The sequence below is a fragment of the Microtus oregoni genome, unplaced genomic scaffold, assembly GCF_018167655.1.
Source record: "Microtus oregoni isolate MIOR12 unplaced genomic scaffold, Mior012 000035F_ref0000213, whole genome shotgun sequence".
NCBI classification, from domain to species: domain Eukaryota; kingdom Metazoa; phylum Chordata; class Mammalia; order Rodentia; family Cricetidae; genus Microtus; species Microtus oregoni.
Window position 1 is genome coordinate 22,689,432 of NW_024543094.1, and position 22,003 is coordinate 22,711,434.

Sequence of the window (22,003 nt, forward strand, 5' to 3'; positions counted from 1 at the left end):
GACAAGCACTCAAAACATCGAACCAGGTGAGAATTTGTGAAGTCCAAAGGCAAGCAGGTAGCTTAGGGAGTTTAGAGCTGGTGACCAGAGCATAGATATGGGCTGCAGGTGGGGAAACTATCAAACTCTAGGTTAGGATTTATTTAGGGGCCGGGAGAGATGGATCAATGGTTAAGAGCACTTGCTGTTCTTTCATGGGACCAGAGTTAAACTCCCAGCACCCGTATTAAGCAACACAGCTGTCTCTAATTCTAGTCTAGGGGACCTGATGTCCTTTTCTGACTTCTGTAAACAACTGCACACACACACACACACACACACACACCCATGCACACACACACACCCATACACACACACACACACACACACACACACACACACACACACACAGTAAAGAAAGTCTGTTTTAAGAGACTTGCTTTTAAAGTTAGTAAGACTCAGGCAGAGAATGGTTTGTGTTTGCGTTCCAGAAAGTTTGACGAGATGGGTTGCAAAGATGGGAGAGCCATCAAAAGCTCTCACTTTAGTCCATGCCTAATGTGACGTGATGCTGGCTCCCACTGGGATAGATTTCCTACGGCAAGATTAGGAGGAAAGGATGAATTAAAACCGGTTACCTGTGCATTCATAGGCGTGGTATCAGAGAGGATGTAGACATGTAAACTGTGTGGGGACTAAATCTGATGTCCACCTAAGTACTAAGGGCTGCATTTGACATGAAGTGATCATTTGATAAGGCTGCTACGGTGTTCACCATAGGCTAACCTCTGGTTAACTATGAGCAAACCTTCCGTGAACTACTCTTCAGAATTAATACCGCCATTCTTCAAAATAGGCCCTAATTCATCTGGCCAGCCCTTTAGCAAATTTCTTAAATTTCTTTGGCCTCAGTTTCCTCTTGTCACACCAACCTGGAAGCATTAGCAATAGTTAATTAAAGAGAAGAGAAGTAATGAGCTCGTAAGGGTGCTTGACTCTTGGAAGGAACTCTGTAAACATGGCAGAGAAAATGGAGAAGAGTCACTGCTGTTGTCTCTTGGCATCTGTGTGAGGGTAGAAGCCCCTCTTGCATTTCATCAAATCTCCTGTTCTCTGTCTGCATAGCACATAATAGATGATAAATATATCTTTATCAACTCTCCAACAACTGCCCCTTTGTCATCCTTTTTGTTTTTCTGCTGATCTACCAAGGATTCCCCATCCTTAGGTAAGGTGCTCTCTGTGGTCCTTGTCTTGACTTGAGATTTCTCTTGCCTGGTTTCTCTTTTTCATTTACACTTGATCTTTTCTAATAATTTTGTTCAAAAATGTCTCCTCAACAGCCCCCATTTCTACTGTTAGGCTCACACAGAAATGTGTTCAAGTAGAATCTTGGCTCCTGATTGAGTTGATTGTGATATAAGAAAAAAATAATGTGGAAATTCAAAAATAGATTCAGAAAAGTGATGGTGGTCTGTATTAGAGTCAGAAATTGATTAAAGTGTATGATAAACAAGTTAAAACTATTTTTTATCATCTGTCCTTTAGAAGAAAAAGAATTCTCACAGCCTTGGATATTTTCCAAATTTGTGATCAGGCTCCAGAATTTCCACCCCGAGTCTCAGACTTTCATGTCAAGCTGATTCCAAGGTCAGTCAACTGACCTTGGAATACTCAGTGAAACCACTTGAGTTTGATCAGACTGACACACAGCCACTGGAAAGGTCTGGATTTGGTGTGAAATATTGCATAAGAGACAATACAGAACATCAGGCAAGAATGGCTCTTGGGATCATTTATCACTGTCGGCCTTTGGTTTATATTGGCGGTTAAACTGTTTGATTTTAACATGTGATTTTAGTACAGGTGTTGATCTTTTCCTGTTTTATTTTCTTTTACTGATTATAAATATAAAAGATAAACATAAAAAGCTAGGGAAAAATTTGTTGTTTTGAGAAAAATATGAACTATCTTTGTTTATTCTACCAGCCTACAATGAACACAGTATTTCAGTATGTCTAGTTTTAAGTTCTCATGCAGATGCATATACTGGGCATGCATTTATCATACTTAGTACCGTTTGTTTTGCCTTTTCATATTACAGTACGATCATCTTTCTAAGTGATTAAGTATTCTTTGAAAATGTGGACTGAGGAGATGTCTCAGTGATGACACTGCTGGTTGTACAAGCATGAGGCTCAGCGTTCAGATCCCTAAGCCCTGTGTAATGCTGGGTGGGCATGGTGGCCCACTTTTTAATTCTGGTCTCAGAAAAAAAAAAGATGGAGCAAGTTAGTTAGTGAGTCTAGCTATATCTGTGAGCTCTGGGTCTGACTGGGAGACCTTGTCTTAGGAAATAAGGTAGAGGAGTAAGAGAGAATGACTATTGTCCTTGAGCCTACACATGTACATGCACATACATTACACAAGTGTGCACTCACACACTTGTGCCACACATATGCATACCTATGCACATACCACACCAAACACACACACACACACACACACACACACACACACACACACGGAAAATATTGTTTGAAAAATTTTTCACTGATTATATAAAGATCCATAGTATATATCACCATTCTCTTCTAAGGTATTTTTTGTTGCTTTTAAAAAATATATTTATTTAATGTGTATGTGTGCCTGACTATGTATCTAATGTTTACACAGTGCCTAGAGAGATAAGAAGAGGCTTAGAAGTTACAAGCAGTTGTGAGTATCCATAGGCTGGAGCTGGGAACAGAGCAGGGTCTTCTGCAAGAATCACTAGTGCACTTAACCACTACTTCATCTCCTCCGCTCCCAAGACCTTGGTGCTGTTCTAGATAATGACAGAATGAAATCTTTGTATGTCAATGTTTTGCATATGCCTAGACATCTCCTTAAAACAGATTCCTAACATCAGAGTAACACATTTCGGACCACGATTTAGTAATATTGCCGAAGTGCTTTTTTTTTGAAGCTGAGGAGCTTTTACTTCTGAGGCATTCAGAAAGCGGGACCATGGCGTTTCTGCCTTCATTGTGGTGGTGTTTATCTTCATAAACTACTCAATGAAACGGCAGATTTGTTGTGACTATCACCCAAGGGGACTTTTTTGAAGGAACCCTGCAGCGTCAGCACTTCTGCCAACTCATAAGGACTAAGTTACCATTTCCAATATACAGCTTTTCCCTGATGAGTGGAGAGAGATTCTACCATGGAAACCACTGGCGGTCATTTGGCGCTAATGCTGCTGATGTAAGTTAGGGTCTTACAATGACAGACTTTTAAACAACTTTGTACGTCACACAGTACGTTTTATTTCTTTGTGTGTACACACATGCATCACAGCGCACAAGTGGAGTTCAGAGGACAGCATTTAGAAATCTGCTATCTCCTATGTCATGAGCCCCATGGATCAGCTGGGGGCCATGGGACTTGGCAGCAAGTGGCTTTCCTTGCTGAGCCTTCTCAGTGATCTGTATCTTTAGAAATGTTCACAGCAAACTGAAATGGCATAGCCTTTCCTCCTGTCATGTTTTGGAGTCTTATCTGGTGGCGACAATCCCAAATAAATGTCTTTATCTGTCAAAGGAACATTGGGACAACTATTTGAAATAAAGAGGGGGATTTACATAGTGTTGTACCCCTCCTTGAAAGTTGTTTGTAATATAGCATGTCTCTTAAAACCTATAACAATATTTTTATATGTTCATACTATTCAAAATTGTCCAGTCAGTGCAACCCCTTTCAAAATAGACATGGATCTTTAAAAAAGGCATCTCTTAAAAAAAAAGACCAATTACCAAAACAGTCCTGAACAAAAAGGACAAAGCAGGAGGCATTACACTGCTTGGTTTCATACAGCACAAAACCACAGTAATTACAGTGGCATGTACTCGCATACAGCAGACAAACAGACCACTCTGAGAGCCTGCCTGGAAGCCCACGCGTCCACAGCCAGCTGCTCTTCCTCAGGGCTGCTGAGAGTGTGTACTGGGGAAAGGAAAGTCTTCTGTAAACGGTGCTGCAAGAACCAGATGCCCATGTGGAGGAGTCACAGTGGATTCCTCTCTCCCCTCGTTCAAAGAGCACCCGGAAATGTAAGGCCTGAAATTAGAAAATACAGGGAAATTCTTCAGGATACTGAAATGGGAGGACATTTTTTTATTACATTCCAAAAGCACAGAACAAACACAAACATTTATGAGTGGGATCACATCATTTTCATAGCAAAGGAAACTTATCAGCATAAGGAAGAGAAAGATTTCCAAAAAGGAGAACATATTTGAAAACTGTGTGTCTGATAGGGGTTGATGCCCAGAATTATAAGGAACTGAACATGGAAAAGATTTGATTGAAAGTGTGTGCTGGAACTCAACTGGTGCTTCTCAAAACATGACGTGCAAGTTGCTAATAGATACATGAAAAATGTCTCCTAATTACTAATCATCAGGGAAATGCAAGTGCATTATAATAAAGTACTACCTCTCTCCAATGAGAATACCTATTATCAAAAAGACAGAACAAGAGCTGACAAGGATGGGGAGGAAAGGCGGCACTTGTTTACTGTTGGTGAAAGAGAAATTAGTCGACCATAATGGAAAACACACAAGTAGACTCAAGACTAGAATGAGCATCCATCTTACCATTGGGCACATATTGAATGGAAGTTAAGTCAAGATGTCAGAGCCATCTCAGCATCCCATCTTTATGGCAGCACTATTTGTAATAAATGAGATACAGAAACAACCTAAGTGATCAATGGGTGGAGGAAAGTCCTAAGTACACAGATGTATGTGGACATTCAGTGAAACTCACACATGCAAGCCCAGAAGAATCAGAGTACTAGCCAGGCATCGAAAGGAGCCAATCCCTGTCCTTTGTGTCAACAGAGGTGGAATCATTATGTTAATGCCAAGAGCAAAGGCAAACGCCACTAGAGCTCACTTGTATATAGGATATAAAGGAATTGATCTTGTGGCAGTTGAGATTAGAAGGGTGGTCACCATAGACTCGGGAGACTAGAGGGGAGGAGAGAGATGGGAAACACTGATACTGAAGTCTAGGCCACTGTGAGATGGGATCCAGAAGCTGTGGGTGCCATTGCATAACAGTGTGATTGAGACAGCAGAATCTAATGTGTGTTTTAAGAACTTGAAAAAAGGATCTTGACATTTTCACCACAAAGAAATTAGAAAGTGTTACTGATTTAGATACTAAACTGATTTTAGATAGTATACAATGGACATATCTCTCAAATTCTTATATGGCACTGCATTGATGTTTTATTTTATGGTTTTTTAATTTTAAAAATATTTTATGTATATGAGTGTTTTGTTTGCATGGATGTATGTGTGGCACACGTGTACCTGGTGCCCAAGAAGATCAGAAGAGGGCACCAAATTTCCTGGAAGTAGAGTTACAGATGATCATGAGCATCATACAGGTGCTTAGAACTAAACCCAGGCTCTCTGCAAGACTAAAGTGGTCTTAATTGCTGAAATATGTTTGCAGTCCCCCATTTTTATTTTTAATGTAATTTGAAATTTTTAAAATTGATAGAACACAAGCAAAACTGTACGAAGCTAACCTTTTTCATCAATGGGATGGCATAAGAATTGAATATCACAAATACTTATCAGAAAAGATACCCCACCTCTTTTTCACATCCAGCATTCAACTAATCTTTATTAGTAGGAAAAATTTATAATTATGACTTAATTTGAATAACATTTTTATTCTTCTGATTTGAAATATTTTTCAACTCTTTCATTGATTTGCTTCGGTTTTTGCAACAAGCTTTTGTTGTGCAACCCAGGTTGTCCTCAGTCTCCCCAGAGCTGGAATTCTGCATATGTAGCTTGATTAAACCTTTTTAAAATTTACTCATTCAACATTGCCCTTTACATATGTTGTCTCTTGCAGAATGATATACTGCCTGTCTCCAACTGTGTGGTGTACAGGAACAAAGTATCACAGACTTTCTGTATTATACGACAGACATACAGTTTCACATGCGACTTCATAGAACTAGAAGCCTAAAGTATAAAACAGTCCTTGCGGATTTTTATCTTCTTTGTGGATCATAAAAAGCCTGTCATCTTGTTCTGTCTCTACTTAATAATGGGGCAACGAAGCTCGGAAATCAACTGGTCTCATTGCAGAGGGCTCCACTTCCATGATCTCACAGTTTCTCCAAAGCTCACAATTTCATACCGCCACCGCTAGTGGCCGAGGATTCCATTTTATCGATAGAGCCTGGGGACAGATGCAAGGTTCAGTCCACAGTGATACCTTAAACCAGAGGCTTCAAAGAATAGCCGCTTTATAATCTCCCACAACTCTCTAGGTGTACCGTGCTCTACTGAGTCACGTGGAGCTGAGCTTGCAGTCCTTTGGGATCTCTGTGGAACAAAAACATTGAAGGTGGCCATGCAGCTTCCTGGTACTTCCACAGGGCTGAGTTCACAGGGACTGCATGGCTGGGAACCTCCTCTTTCCACATACTTTGAGGACCCCTCCTTTACATACAAGCATAGACTCCTTACACTGGAGCTCGGGTCCCCAAAGCCCAAAGGGAGCGGCTGCTGGGGAAAATTTTGTCTCAGATTGCCATCCCATTGGTCCATCACTTCGCCACATTGTTTTGGTTGCAGTGGGTGGCAGGTGAGCTCTGGTTCAGGGGGCCTGGGGATCGCACAGGAGTGGTGATGTCGAAAGGCATGCTCACTAAAGGCCATCTGTGAAGACTAACACACTGTATTATGTCCATTCATTTTAAGCGGCGTTCCTAGTCGCAGTTCCGGGTGGCTAATGAGGACCTCCCGCAGCTCTAATCGCTTTGGTGGGCATTTCCAAAAACCTAATGAGCTCTGATGTCAATCGCAGTAGTCAATCTACTTTTAACAATCCCGGGTCTCAAGTGCAGGGATTCATTTATAAGCAAATTAGAGCCTCGCTTTGATTCATAAACTTCAACCCCCTATTGTTAGTTTTTAAAAAGAACAAGTTCAGGTTCATTTGGCTGTGGGTACTAAGCAAATATTTGGGAAATAATTCGAAGTTTGTAATAATTCCAAACATTTAGACGGTGCTTTGGGGTATTCTCTTCCTTGTCTTTCCCTTTTGATCTTTGTGGTAGTTCAGGGGAATGTTGGAGTTTTCAAGTGAGGAAAAAAGCTCATCAGAAGCTCATCTGTTCCTCAGAGAAAAAACATCAGAGCCGGGCCCCATTGTCCTGGTGTTCTCTTAAATGTTGAAGGGCCTGAACCTGAACCCATCTTCCTACACTGTGTGTGTGTGTAAATACATATATTTTAAGGTATTTCCCCTTAATGAATAAACTGGAACTTGAACTGCATTGGGAATCCATCTTTCCAACACTTCATTTTACAGTTAGAAAAACAGATTCAGATTGGTCACACCGCTAACCTGAAGTGATACCGTTACTTAGTGGAACAGCCGAGAAGGGCAGACTCTGAGATCTGCTCTTCTTCCAGCTTCATTTGCGCCCTTCAAGGATAGATTTCCCAGTAAAATTGTGGAAAGATGCTGGTCGTGATGGATAATTTCTGTGATCCTAGCACTCAGGACACTGAGACAGGAAGATACCCATGAGTTCAGGAGCAGCCTAGGATTCATAATGAGTTTCAGGTTTCAGGCAAGCCTGGGGTACTAGGATTCTGTCTTGGAAAACAAAAGAAAGAAGAGCAAAAAAGAAAGCAAGGGAGGAAGAAGGGATAGATAGATAGATAGATAGATAGATAGATAGATATGAACACATTTCAGATACTAATTTGTGGTTTCTAGGAATTAAATATAAACACTTTAGTTCTCCATTGACTGAATACAAGTCAGAACTGGCTTTAATATTTGTTCAGATTATTTCAACTTCTGGGCAACAACCTCTTGCTGCAGAAGGCACCTCTATATATAAAAATCTGAGGGCTAAATTTAATGCAGAGATTTTTTTCTTTCCTTCTTTTGTGTGTGTGTATAGTGTGCGCATATGCACGTGCACGGGTGTGCACACACACTAGGGAAACACAGCAAGAGCCTTATGGCCTTCTGTGTGCAGCTCCCAGTATGAAATATGCTCCATGATGTAAATAAAGGTGTGACTGGCCTGTCTGGTGACTGGTGCATGTTTTGCTTTCAGGACTGTAGTTAGTATTGAAATCCAAGCATTTCCCCAGTGTCCTCCCAGTATCCATGGTGGGGCCTGCTTCTGAAGGAAGGCCGTAAGTTGAGACTGTTAGGCGGTATGGATCGTTCCATCTCCCCAGACTCTAGGATGTCACTGGTGCACATTACACTTCGTTTTGAATTAAGTAAAGACACCACTTTTTTCCCCTTTCCTCCTCTCCTCTTCTATTGCCCTCCCCACCCCACTTCTCCCCTTTTCATTTTGTCTTCTTCATAATAAGAGCATGGTTTTAGTTGTTTCACTAAGCAGCGAGCTAACAAAAACAAGGCAGTTACCAGAGTCTGCACAGACTGTGATAGGAAGAGTTGGCCCAGTGGCCTACTTTGATGAACCTAGGGTCAATCAGGCCCCAAGCCACATCCTCAGCCATGCACCCTGATATGGTTCCAGCTTTCAAATATTTCTACATTGTTTGTCAACTTTTTAAGTCTAAAGGTTGCCAAAAGATGAGCTCATGAGTGAAATCATTTTTGCCCAGTTATTACAGATGCGCTGTCCTTTTGTCCCTGAACCATTTTGTTTCATGTGTCTCATAAGCTGAAGAATGTACTGACTTCCACTTACATCCTTGTATGACTGATAGCATCTCTTTCCCTTCCCCGCCTCCCACCTCCCATACTGAACGTGATACCCAGGCCCCATTCTTCTGCATGTTAAGTAAGGGCCCTACCATTGAGCTACCTCTCTAGCCTCTTTTGATTGTTAGTTTGAGACAGAGTCTCACTAAACAAGCTGGCCTCGAACTCACGCTGCAGTCCAGACAGGCCTTGAACTTAGAATCCTCTTGCCTCAGCCTCCTGAGTAGCTGAGATAGCAGGCTCGTGTCTCCATGCCCTGCTCCATCTCTCCTTATTCGAGCATCACTACGTGGGCTAGAGAAAAGGCAGGGGTTATGTACAAGATGGACTCCTGGGGTCGTCATTATACAACAGCCAGATCCGCACTGTTTGGGAAAGGCTGTGTCACAGATCTGAACCTTTAAATGATGGAAGTATTCAAACAAGCTTTAAAAAATATTATATAGCTGTTAAAATATTTTTATCACAAATCAAATGTCAGCTTTAAGTGCAGTGTTTATAGAGTACTGCTGTACTGTGATGTAACACATAAAAAATAGAAGTGTTGATATATTTGGGCCATTTATTTGCAGGGTATTTTTTTAGTCCCAGCAAGTCCAGTTAGAAAGTCCCATCTGCTCTTCTGCTTTTTTGCCATCTCAACTGGTGTCACTTCAGACCGAGCCACCGTCTGATTTTTTTTTTCTTTCAGCATTATAGCAATACATACAGGTCTCTTCAGGGACATGGCCTTGGTTCCATCTCTTCTACCTCATCAGTAAGGGCTTATTCATGAGAAAAATGAGGGAAATGCAGCAAAGGGGTTTATAAAAGGCACCAGACCTTTCACTGTTGTGGGGGAGCTCGGGACAGGAAGTTTTAAATCATCTCAGTAAAAAAGGCAGTTTGCCAATTTGACCATTATATCTCAGTTGAAGTACTAGTGGCTTCAGTCAGCTCTAGGGCCGGCACACCAGTGTAAAAAAGGGCAAGGTATGATGCCTACAGCGTGCAGAGGGTGTGTGTTTAGAGTTCCCACTTGTCTGTACGAAGTTTCTAGACTTCTGGATGTCCTTTCTCCTCTGAAGTGTGAGATTACCAGTGCTCATCACTTTTCTCACCAATGTGGCAAACTAAGGCATAAATCACCCAAAAGGCCAAGGAAAGCATTAGTTGGGACTCACTGTTTCAGAGAGCTCAATCCACATAGCCCCTGGACTCTTGATTTGGCTCCAAATTAGTGCTGACCATCATGGCTGAGGGAAAAGCGTGCCAGAGGAGGCTGTTCGTCTTATTGTGGCCGGGAAGCACACAGGTCCAGTTATGGGGACAGGATAAGCTATGGCCTTGAAGAACATATAGGCAGTAACCTGTTTCTTCCATGTTGGCCCCACCTCTACCAACTCCCCCAAATGCCGTCATTTATGAATCCTTCAGGGCTTAATCTGTTCACTGGGTCAAAACCCTTCTGATCTAATTGGCTCTGAAACATCCTCACAGACACACCCAGGTGTGTGACTTGCCAATATCCTCGGTGCATGGAAGTCCAATTAGAGTCATTGACCATTACAGTAACTGAAAATGATATTCAACTTAGGTAAACAGAATATGCTTAATCATAGTGGCCAGATCAAAATAACCGTCAAAATTCCAGTGAAACTGAATGGAAACCAAAGTTATGTCCAGACTTCTTTCTCCCCACCAGATCGTTGGTCATGAAGTAAATTTTTATATATCTTATAAAAGGTAGTGTATGCATATATTTCTAAGAAATTAAATTCCACATACTGTCTCTGGTTTCAGCTGTGGTATGGCAGTTTTGTTCCATTCTCTTACTCTCTTCTTGTGTTCATTTTTTTGCTCGGTGTTCTCTTTTTATTCAATGCCCGGCGAGACTAGATGGGTTGACAGACATGGCGGCTCACACCTGTATTTCCAGGATGTAGGCATCTGAGGCAGGAAGACCATCATGAGTTCAGGCTTATGTAAGCTACAGAGTGAGACCTGGTCTCAGAAAACAAAAACAAAGTATTAGAATGGTTGAACGGGTTCTGTATTAGTTACTTGCCGTGTTGCTCAGACCAAGGACATGTTGAAAGCGATCTGAGGAAGGAAGGACTTATTTGGGTTAGAGTGACACCATTCATCAAGGCAGAAGCACCTGGGCTGTGCATCCCCAGCCAAGGAGATAAAGATGAATGGTGGTGTCCAGCTAGCTGTCCTCTGTCCCATGAGGTAACCCAGGTAGTGTCCAGCTAGCTTTCCTCTGTCCCATGTGCTAGCCCAGCCCATGGCATGTGGCTGCTCGCATCTGGGCTTGGGCTTCTCACCTCAGCTAACCTAATCTAGGTAATGCTTTAGCTGCATGCCTGGACCTCGACCCTTCCATGATTCCAGATCCTGTCAAGGTGAAGAGCGGTATGAACTCTCATAGGCCGTTGGTTCACCCTTGCAGACTAGCCTTTTACAAATATTCAGATCTCACAGGTGATGTGGAACAAAGCTTTTGTCAAATGCGTTTATAGATGCAGCTATCCGTTTGCAGTGCAGGTGTGTGTGATACTGAACTTCCTGTGAGAAGCTCTGGAAAATGCTGGAAGCCTCCTTTGGTGTGGGCGGTCATTCCCCTCTGCACAGATGTGCACTGCCACTACCAGCCTTTGTCTGCCATTCCTGCTTCTACGAGTGCCAAGTGCTCATCCTTATGATGAAAGACCCCGAGAGCCCTCTGCCTGTGTGCTGGGAGTGACATCCAGACAGAATACAGGTGAAAAGGGGCTTGGCCACACTGGAACCACGAATTCCTAGTCTGTGCCTTGCTCCATTCAAAGCCGCATCCCTGCTTAAAGCACTGCTGCCTCCTTTTTGTTCCTTAATCTTTTCTTATCCTCGGCGAGTGCGTTCCATTGTATGTGATCACAGAAGAAGCAGCCAGCTCTGTTTGAGAGCATTAGAGGAGTTTCCCAGAGGGAATGACATTTCTTAAGTCATTTTTTTTCTACAAAGACTCACAGCTTGTAAACTTGAAGCATACCAAGTTGCTCTTTCAAAGACGCATCAATTAAGCATGGAATTTGGTCCTTTTCTAGTAGACGTGGTAGTGTTTTATCAGTTTAGCCTAATTTCTGCCCCCTCTGTGATGTTCCCAAACTATCTGTAATGCTGTCAGCCAGAAGGAAGGACCCAGAAAATGAACCCATATGGAGGACTGAATGTATTATTAAATGGTGCTGTGATCTTATCAACCAAAGGAGTAACTACGTACTGTTTATTTTTAGTAGCAAAGAAAAAGGCTTTGAACAGTAACTTCCAGTCTATAGTCAAACCACCTTCCATGCACCTCTCTTCAGAACAGTGAGATCACCAATGAAAACCACGGCCTGTGTGGAGCCTGGCCATCGAATAGTGACTCTCTGAGCAGATCCCACGCGTTCCTCATGGCCTCCGTGTGTGCAATCTAATGTCGGGAGCATGGCTTATCAGTCACATTGGTCACAGCCCTGAAGTGCCCTGTGAAAAGTAGAAATTAGTCACTTATGGCTGTCAGCAAATTTTCCCAAATGATTAAGTTCATCTGCCGTGTTTCAAGGTCACTGAGGTGCCTAGATAAAAACTGACCCATTATTTGTCCGACCTCTGACTTTATCTTCAAAGTCTGCCCTGTACCCATTGTATTTTTAAAGTTTTCTTCTTTTATTGAAAATACGTTTTTTCATATCATAAAATATATTCTGATTATGGTTTCCCCTCCCCCAACTGCTCCCACCCAGCTCTGTCCCCACAACCAGATCCATACCCTTTCTTCTGCAGAAGGAAGTTATCTCGTCAAAGTGCAAAATAACTCGACTCTTTGCTGACCACAGACTGCGTGCCCCTTGTCCCAGTGTTTCGTGTGTAGTATCCTGTCGCATCTCCTGTAGCATCTGACTTGATTCCTGTGCAATGCGGAGTCTCTGATTTACTTATGAGAAGCAAGACTCCCAGATAATCATAGAATGGATCTAGAAGATGCTTCAGTGGATAAAGTCCTTTCCTTGTAGACATGAAGACCCAAGTTCAATCTCCAGAGCCCAAATAAAGTATCCGGGTGTGTTAGTAGGCCTTAGTGATCTTATAGTCAGGCTTTGTCATAGGAGGATCGCTGGAGCTTACTATCTAGTTCTTATGTGAGCTCCAGGCCAGGGAGAGACTCTGTCTTTATGAACATGGCACATGGCTTCAGAGGAATGACGCTTGAGTTTGACCTCTGACCTCCACAGGCTCAAACTTGTGTTCTACCCCCACACGTACAGGGAAGGCTGCCAAAGATATGGTGGGGGTGGGGGATAATTTTAGAATGTCTGTTGAAACACTTTGAAAGCTTTAAAAGCTAGTCTGTTCTCAGTTTTCAGCCTGTTTCTTCGAGTCCGGTGAGCATGGCTGGCCCATCCTCTGATTGAAGCTTCGCTTTAGGCAGCGCCGCATTGCTCCTCCCCTCAGCTGTGGGGTCACTGTTCACCAGTTTCAGTGCTTTCTTCCTCTTCATCCAGTTCCTTCCGTTAGGGATGTACACAGAACACAGAAGTGCTGAAATTGGAGTTCTTGCTGTCACTTAGAGCAGCTTGGGCGAATACTTCATCTGTGTACGAAAGGAAAGTACGTTGGGGACAAAGTTGTCTTTGCTCTTTCAGGGACGGCAGCTGATTGCTGTCTCTGTTGTGTATCTAGCTTCATGTCTGTTGCTGTGACAAATACCTCGGCACAGCAGCTTAGGGGAACAAAAGCTTCCTTTAGCTCTGGTTCCAGGTGACAGGCCATCACTGCAGAGAAGTCACAGGGGTGGGCACTGAGACCGTTGTCACATTACACCTGGTCAAGCACAGAGAGAAATGAACACATACACATTTGTTGCTTGCTTGTGCCTGCCTCAATTTCTCCACTCTGTTATGGTTCAGGATTCCTCTGCCTGGGGAATGAATGTTGCCACTCATGATGGGCTGGCTCTTCCTTTGTCAATGGACGTAATTAAGAAAATTCCCTACAGGGAGCTGGAGAGATGGCTCAGTGGTTAAGAGCATTGCCTGCCCTTCCAAAGGTCCTGAGTTCAATTCCCAGCAACCACATGGTGGCTCACAACCATCTGTAATGAGGTCTGGCACCCTCTTCTGGCCTGTAGGCATACAGACAGAACATTGTATACTAAATAAATAAATATTAAAAAAAGAAAGAAAGAAAATTCCCTACAGACAAACACACAGACTAAGCCAGTGTAGACAGTTCCTCCTTGAGACTCTCTTTCCAAGTGATTCTAGGTTGGGTCAAGCTGACATTTAGCTTCTAACCATCACAGATAACCTTGTAGTCACTTTCGTTATAACAATGACGTTTTGCTTTTAAGTATTTTGAAGGGTTACTTTCTATGTGCACTAGACAATAAACTCTTGAAAGTGAAATGGTTTGTTTCTTCTTACTTTTAATATTGAAAAAAAAGGCAGTTATGTATTTCTCCCTTCCCCACTTATTTTGGGGTCATCCCCAATGAAGCCATGCAGGTTAGGGATTTGATGTCATGCTTCTGGCTCACAGCAGGTCATCAACAGTAGTCCATCCAGTATGGTAACAAATGGGTAGCACCATGAGTAGAGGCCCCCGTATATTTCATCTAAGTTAAAAGTGATGACATAATATTAATATTAATATATAGCTCAATTTAATGGAAGTTATCGATTATGAAGGAGAATGGTTTTTGTTGATGTATCCAAGAAGCATAGCTATAACTGGGACAAAAAAATAGTAAAATATAAATATGACTGGATATCAAGAAATTTCTCCATTAAATAAAGTTGGAATTGCTCTATCAGAGGAGACCTGGCAGAAGCACTGGGGACATACATCTAATCCAGGCATTCCCCCTTGGGGCAGATGATAAATGAGGTCTTATCTCTACTGTCATTGATCCTCCAGACTGTCACATTCACAACCCTCCCCTCACAGACAGATTGCATGTTTGTGTTAAATGTTCTAATTCGGTTTTCCTATTTCCTTTTTAGAGCAAATCCTTGTGCCACTGTCAGGAATGTCTTCCCTAACTGGGAAAGTGCAAACTGTGTTGGGCCTGGTAGAACCAAGCAAACTGGGCCGCACCTTGACCCATGAGCATTTAACAATGACCTTCGACAATTTTTACTGCCCGCCTCCTCCATGCCATGAAGCTACTTCCAAGGAGCCCATCATGCTGAAAAATTTATTTTGGATTCAGAAAAATCCTTATTCCCATCAAGAGAACCTCCAGCTGAATCAAGAGACAGAAGCCATAAAGGAAGAACTGTTGTATTTCAAGGCTAAGGGAGGAGGAGCCTTGGTGGAGAACACAACCACTGGGCTCAGCAGGGATGTGCAGACACTGAAGTGGCTAGCTGAGCAAACTGGAGTCCACATCATAGCAGGAGCTGGGTTCTACGTTGATGCAACTCACTCTGCAACAACAAGGGCCATGTCAGTGGAGCAGGTAAACAGTACTACTTACGACGTTTTGTGTAAATTCAGGACAGTCTGAACCCTGGAAATGCCATTGGCTCAGAAGGAACTGCATATGTGACTATAGTTAGCTCACAAAGACAGCTGCCGACTAGGACCCAAATTAGTGAGATTCCTTGTCTTTCAAATGTTGAGGAAGGGGCTCTCGACACACTGGTCATTGGCAGCTTTGATGAGTTAATGCTTGGTTTGTACAAATTCTATCAGAGCTCAGTGGTTCCCCTCAGTCTGCTTGTAAACCTCATTTTTCCATAAGCTTCAGTCATGCAGCTTTGGCTTTCCCCTCAGGTTTTATAATAACCAGCAATGAAAATTCACAGTAGGGTGAGACTTGGCAGGCATAGACTTGGTACGTTTGCAAATACAGCGTCTTCTCTTATTACAAGCCGGGAGGGGTGGGAGAAGGTCTGTTCTCTTGTTTATAATATTAAGTAAGAATGGGCAGAATAGAAGGAAGCTAAGCTTGCAAGGCTCTGTTGTACATGTGTGTGTTCTCTTGTGAAACACGTGCCAGTTTACATGTGTTTACATACAGAATATATTCTACATAGTTTCCATAGCCTGTACAGAATGTCAGGTAGACTCTTGCTGAAACATCTATTGATATTTAAAATGGTTTAATTTAAATTTTCATGTGCATTATGTTCCAATAAGCTTTGAAATGTCTACATCTGTGGTAGTTGAAGACTAAGCTAATGACTTAAATGCTACTGGACGTAGGAACCAAGTAATGTACACATTGTGGGAATAAAGGAGAGTGTTAAAGAACTTGATAGAGTTGACAGATTCAATGGCATCCATAGCTGTTGTATCCAGATTAAAATAAGGACGCCTCTTCTCAGGCTGAACAGTCTTTCTCTTCTTGTCCCTACAGAGTGTTTAAGCTATGAGTTTCTCAATAGTCTCAGTAAGACACTTAGAATAACTAGTTGAATTAGTCAAAAATGTGTGATTCATTACCCAATCTTAACTAAAAGAATGTTGGTGTGTGTGTGTGTGTGTGTGTGTGTGTGTGTGTGTGTGTGTGTTTGTGAGAGAGAGAGAGAGAGAGAGAGAGAGACAGAGACAGAGACAGAGAGACAGAGAGAGGTGAGAGAGGGAAGAAGGAAGGTAAGAAGAAAGAAAGAAAGAAAAGAAAAGAAAGAGAGGTTAATATATGTGCAAATACATGTCAGGGAACATGTGTGTAGAAGTTGGAGGACAACCTCAGATGTCATCCTTAAGAAAACTGTACCTCTCCTTTGAGATTGGGTTTCTCATTGACCTGGAGCTAATTGGTGATATTAGGCTAGACCAGCTGGCCAGTGAGCCTCTAGGATCCATCCATCTCTGTCTCAGCAGTGCCGGGGTCACAAGAATGCAGCACCTCACCCAGACTTCATATATGAGTGGGGGTGGAACACAGATCTTCATGATTGTGAGACACACTCTTTTCTGACTGAGCCATCCTTCCTGATCCCTGACACTGAATACAGTTTTGAAAGAATACAGTTCTAAATAAATACCTCTGTATAGTATGAGTTTGTTTGGACGTATTTCACAGTCTATAAAATAGACTCATTCTCATTCTTCCTCAGCTTACAGATGTCCTTGTCAATGAAATTCTGCATGGAGCTGATGGAACCAGTATCAAGTGTGGAGTTATTGGGGAAATTGGCTGCTCCTGGCCTTTGACGGACAGCGAGAGAAAGGTACTTCAGGCTACAGCTCATGCCCAGGCTCAGCTGGGCTGTCCAGTCATCATCCACCCTGGAAGGAACCCAGGCGCACCGTTTCAGATCATCCGTATATTGCAAGAAGCAGGTGCAGACATCTCTAAAACAGTTATGTCCCACCTTGACAGGTAAGTGGGGTACTTCACAAATCACTGTAAACCACTGTACAACTCAGGGGTTATTAGAGAAATCACCGGTGATGTGATAAATGAAATACTAATAAGGAGATGCAGTGGCTACCTGGAAGGTTTTTTTTTTTTCCAGTTCTGAGTATTGAGCATAGGGCCTCACACACACTAGCACTGAATCATACCCACAGTCCCTGGAAGGCGGTATTTATGAAATCTTGTAATGAGCATACACTAAAAAGTGTAGCAGTGTGCATATCCCTCTTGCGTGCCACCTTCTGTCTGAGACATTTTGTAAAGGGACTTCCTTGGTCTTGCATAACTCGTCAGAACAGGTCACTGCTGACTGCGCCATTTCTTTCTCTTATGATACGATATCATGCACATGCCAATTCGACGTGTTCAGTATTTGCCAACAGCTGGGGTGATAAATGCCTCTATAAATACAAATAAAGAGAAAACAAATGGTTTCGCCCTAAAAGAAAAACCAAAAATGTTTCTGCCACCTGTTTTTTTCTTTTCAACACCTGAATTACGGAAACTGAAATTATTAAGATAATGTCAAATATGGTGTTTCTAATTTTGGCATACTAGAATTTATGGCTGCTGTAACAATTATAACACAGCAACCAACCCAACATGGTGGGCTTTGATTCATGGTTCTGAAGAAGGGAGTCTGAAATCCCAGTGTCACAAAGACTGTGGGTGCTCAGAGGCTGCAGGAAGAACCCTCTCTTGCTTATTCCATTGTCTGGCAGACCTTGCTGTTCCTCAGCTTGTGGCTGGAAACCTAGTTTCTGCTTCTGCCTTTCCAAGGCCTTGGGTTTATATCTGTTTTCTCTTCAATCTCTAAGGATATTTGATATTGAATTTAGGACCCACTTGTAATAGCATGAACTCAAGTTAAGATCCTTAATTATTATCTACAAATCCTTTTTTTCTGAAATAAGGTCACGTTCAGAGATTCCTAGGGTTAAAACCAGACATGTTTTCAGAATGTGCTACTCAACCTATTACATGTCTTATGAGAGGCTTGACTTTATAAACAGATGCTTGGCCACTGTTAATACAAAAACATGTAACCAATGCTAATCCTAAACCTTTAGAGTAGCCGTATTGAAATTAGCATTAGATTGACAAGATTTATAATATAATTCTTCCTCTTTTTAAATTATTGTATTTCTTCTTTGAAAATGTCATACATGTCTACAGCCAATCTTGATCACACCCATCCATCACTCCCCCTCCAACACCCACTCCCAAGGACATTATTTTTAATTCCTCCAGTAAATGTCTGTGTTATAATGTTTAGCTTTTGTTTGTCTAAAAAGAGCCTTATTCTGTTTTCGTGTGTGTGTTTGTGTGTTATGGATAATATGATAGAATCAATCATTTCCAATACTCTACTTGCAAGTTACTTTCCTAAGCCCTCAGTGATCATCCATCGTACACTTCTATTGACAACCAGCTGAAACAAGGTGTCCTTCCTTTAAAATACTTTGGTTTTAGTTTGTTTGTTCCTTTGCTTATTTGCTGAAATCTTTTACAGCTGTTATTTTTATTATTCTGCATTTTTCTATGACCTGACTCATTGTGGGTTTTGGTTATTTGTTTGATTTGACTTTGGGTTTTTTTTTTGAGACCAGGTTTCTTTGTGTAGCCCAGGCTGTCTTCAAACTCAGAAATTCACCTGCCTCTGCCTCCCAAGTGCAAGGGTATAGAGTGTGCACCACCACTACTCTGCTTCATTGTGTCTTTTCTTATTGTGTACTTAGAAGTCCTTGATATTTTTAGTATAAAGATGTATCTTCCATTACTTCTGAGAAGCTCCACACATTGTCTCTCCAAATATTGCTTATTGTTCATAGTGTAAGTTCCAACCAAATACCAGCAGGACCTTCGTACCTGTCCTTCTTATCTCTGATTGTTCCTCCACTTCTCTCTCTGAGCCGTAATTTCTTCAGTTCTATCTATTCACTGTGGTCTTCCCAGCAGAATCCATTGCCCTTTGTGTATTTTTCTTATAATATTAACATAAAGTTTTCTTATTAAATTTCACTTCATTACCTTTCAAATCTGTGTGGTTAAATTTAAGAACTTTTATTTCCTTCAACACATTTGCAGTTTCTTCTTGTTGAAAAATAACGGTGAGCATCAAGCCAGGTATGGTGGTGTGTGCCTTCAGTCTTAGCAGAGGTGGGTGTATCTCTGTGTGTTCATGGCCAGCCTGGTCTACATAACAAGTTGCAGGCCAGCCAAGGCTATGCAGTGAGATACTGTCTCAGAAAAAATTAAGGTTGCAATATCTCTTTCATAACTGATAAACACAGTTTATTGTGTTTTTTATTGGTGTAGTTTGCTATTGACCCACTGTAGAAGGGTCCTGCATAGGAAGTGCTTTTGTGTGTCCTAAAGTAAAATGTTTTACTGTGAGCATATCCCACACTCCTAGAAAATTAATATAACAGCTAAATTATCTTTCCTCTTCTTTAAGTGCTTTATTTATTTACTTATTTTTGAGGCAGAGTCTTAATGTGTAGTTAGGCTGACCTAAATCCAGACCCCCCCCCCACCTTGACCTTCCAAGCATTAGGCTGCACCTCCATTCTTGGCTCTTCCTTTTTGGTTTTGCTGAGATTTTTTTTTCTTGCTTTTGTTGTTGTTGTTTGTTTGTTTTGATTGTTTCTGGCAGGGAGTTAGGTGTCATTGTCAACTTAATTCAACTTTAAATTAAATTTAAAGATGTTTCCTTTTATTTATTATGATAAAACACATGGAACATAAAATTTACCATCTTAAATATTTGAAGCATTCCCTTCAGTGGTGTTCCAAACATTTCTCCCCCATTCTGCTTTTCCTCCCTGTGAATCTGAACGCCACATACTTCAAATGGATGGAAACACCACAGCTTTTGATGGTTGTGTGCATCTCTGACAGGAGAACCTGTCACACATCACACAGCCACTGTGAGTTCTCACCCTTCCAACAGTTGTGGCTATAGATCCTCAGGATTTCTCTCCCATCTTTCCCACTCGTCAGCTGAGATGAAGACATGCACAGACTCCCGAGAACTCTGTGCCTCAGGTTTCTCCCAACTCCCTATTCCTGGTGGGGAGGGATCTTATTTCTGATGGTGGGGCAGCTTTCCCTGCAGCTCCAGACTGATCTTGCTGCCAGTTTAGTCCCCAAGTCTGCCATACAGAGCTTACATTGCTCAACCTTATTGCCCATTTTCTCACCTCCTTGTTGCTTCTGCCCCTGAAAAGGTCCTAGCTCTGCTGCAGCCCCAACCAGGCATTTAAAAACATGAGGCTTTTTTTCTGTTAAGTTTTTTTCAGTGTTTTACATGGACTCTGTTGGAAAGGTTTCTGTGAACGTTTAGTCTGCCACACTGCTTGAAACTAGATCAAGATTCTCCTTAAAGCAGGATCTTACCATCCTTCTTCATTCACAGTTAGACATTAAGTTAGAAAAATTATGCTTGGCACATATAAAAAATAAGTTTTCATTGTAAATTGCAAAATAAACCTGAACTAGCACAATATTTCTTGGTTCATAAAAATGAAACAATATAAAAAAAAAGACTAGTATTTATTTCCTAGTGGTTGGACTATGTTTTTTTACTAGCATATAACATATATATATATATATATACTATTATATATATTATATAATATATATAACAATAAAAATGTATGAACTGATTTCCATTGGCTACAAGTTCATTACTTCCCTCTTGGATCGCTCATGCCTGAATGGATTTGTTGACCTGACACCACACAAGCCCCAAGTAACCGGCACATCCTGAGGCAGTTGCTAGAGCAGTCACCCACTCTGCTCCCATGGTATGGATAATCTGAGATTCTAGTGCAAGACAAAGAAATACATGGGAATATTCCTATGGGGAAGCAACCAGGGAAAATGGCTTTTGAAAACAAACCAAATAAAGTAACAGAAAAAAGTCAGGAGGCAGATGTAGGAAGAGGTGGCTATTTGAAGTGACTGCTCACAGCAGACCAGTTGCTGGGCTGGAGTTTGCTAGGTCAGCTTCCACAGGCTGCCTGAGCTCTGCTGGGCAGTACGTACAGTCTGATCTGTGCTGGAGGAGCAGGGACTTCAGCTCTTTGTAATGGGGACAGCACACAAAAGAGCTGGACACAATGTGGAAGACATAAAAAAGGAGAGCATTTCCTAAAACACAGCCTTTAAAGCTTCCCAAAGCAAACCTAATGCCATTTCATTCTCCCACCGTGTTTCTGGGCATAGTACAGAAAAGGTTCTAAAGCTGTGCTTTGTTAAGTTTGGGAAGGAGTAGCTTGAGGTGGCCGCTGTGTCTTTTACCTCACTTAAGAACACAGAGGTTTGGGACTGAGCAGGGTGATCTTCAGCCTTGACTACATGCAAAATTACTTTAGGTTTTCCCTTCAAATGTAGATTTCATTTGGGAGAGCATAAACACAAAATATTTTAGTGTGCTCGCAAAACTATGGAAGCAGTGAAATATTCCTGAAGCTTTATGAAATCTGCATGAAGATTTATCCAAGACAGGCAGCCAGCGAAGTGTGTGTGCGCGCATACACACACACACACACACACACACACACAGACACACACACACACACACACACACACACACACACCCCACTGCAACAATAAGAACTCTTCTCATCGTTATCCAAAGGGGGCAATTGAAATGCTGAAAAGAAAGAGTTAATGGATGACCATCTCCTTGAAGACCTCCAAACCACACTGTTACCATGTGACCATTGCTTATCAGCTTAAGGTCATTAAATAGGCAACAACTTGATAAAATAAATCGGCCATGTTCCAAGCTCTCCTCCAACCATCTGTTTCCCTAAGGCCCATGAGTCTGTGGAAGAGCAGTTTGACTGCTATGAATTTAACCCTTAG

At 41.9% G+C, this 22,003-nt stretch overlaps 1 protein-coding gene across 2 annotated transcripts in view; it reads left to right on the plus strand.

The window, feature by feature from the left end:
* Pter (phosphotriesterase related) overlaps nt 1-22,003 on the plus strand; it is a 62,593-nt gene that overhangs the window by 21,461 nt on the left and 19,129 nt on the right. For both annotated transcript variants that reach the window (XM_041630812.1, XM_041630813.1), the window contains exons 2-3: nt 14,763-15,220; nt 16,827-17,092. In XM_041630812.1, the coding sequence (XP_041486746.1) occupies nt 14,789-15,220; nt 16,827-17,092 (698 nt within the window). In that variant the 5' untranslated portion in view covers nt 14,763-14,788. The remainder of the gene's footprint in view (nt 1-14,762; nt 15,221-16,826; nt 17,093-22,003) is intronic.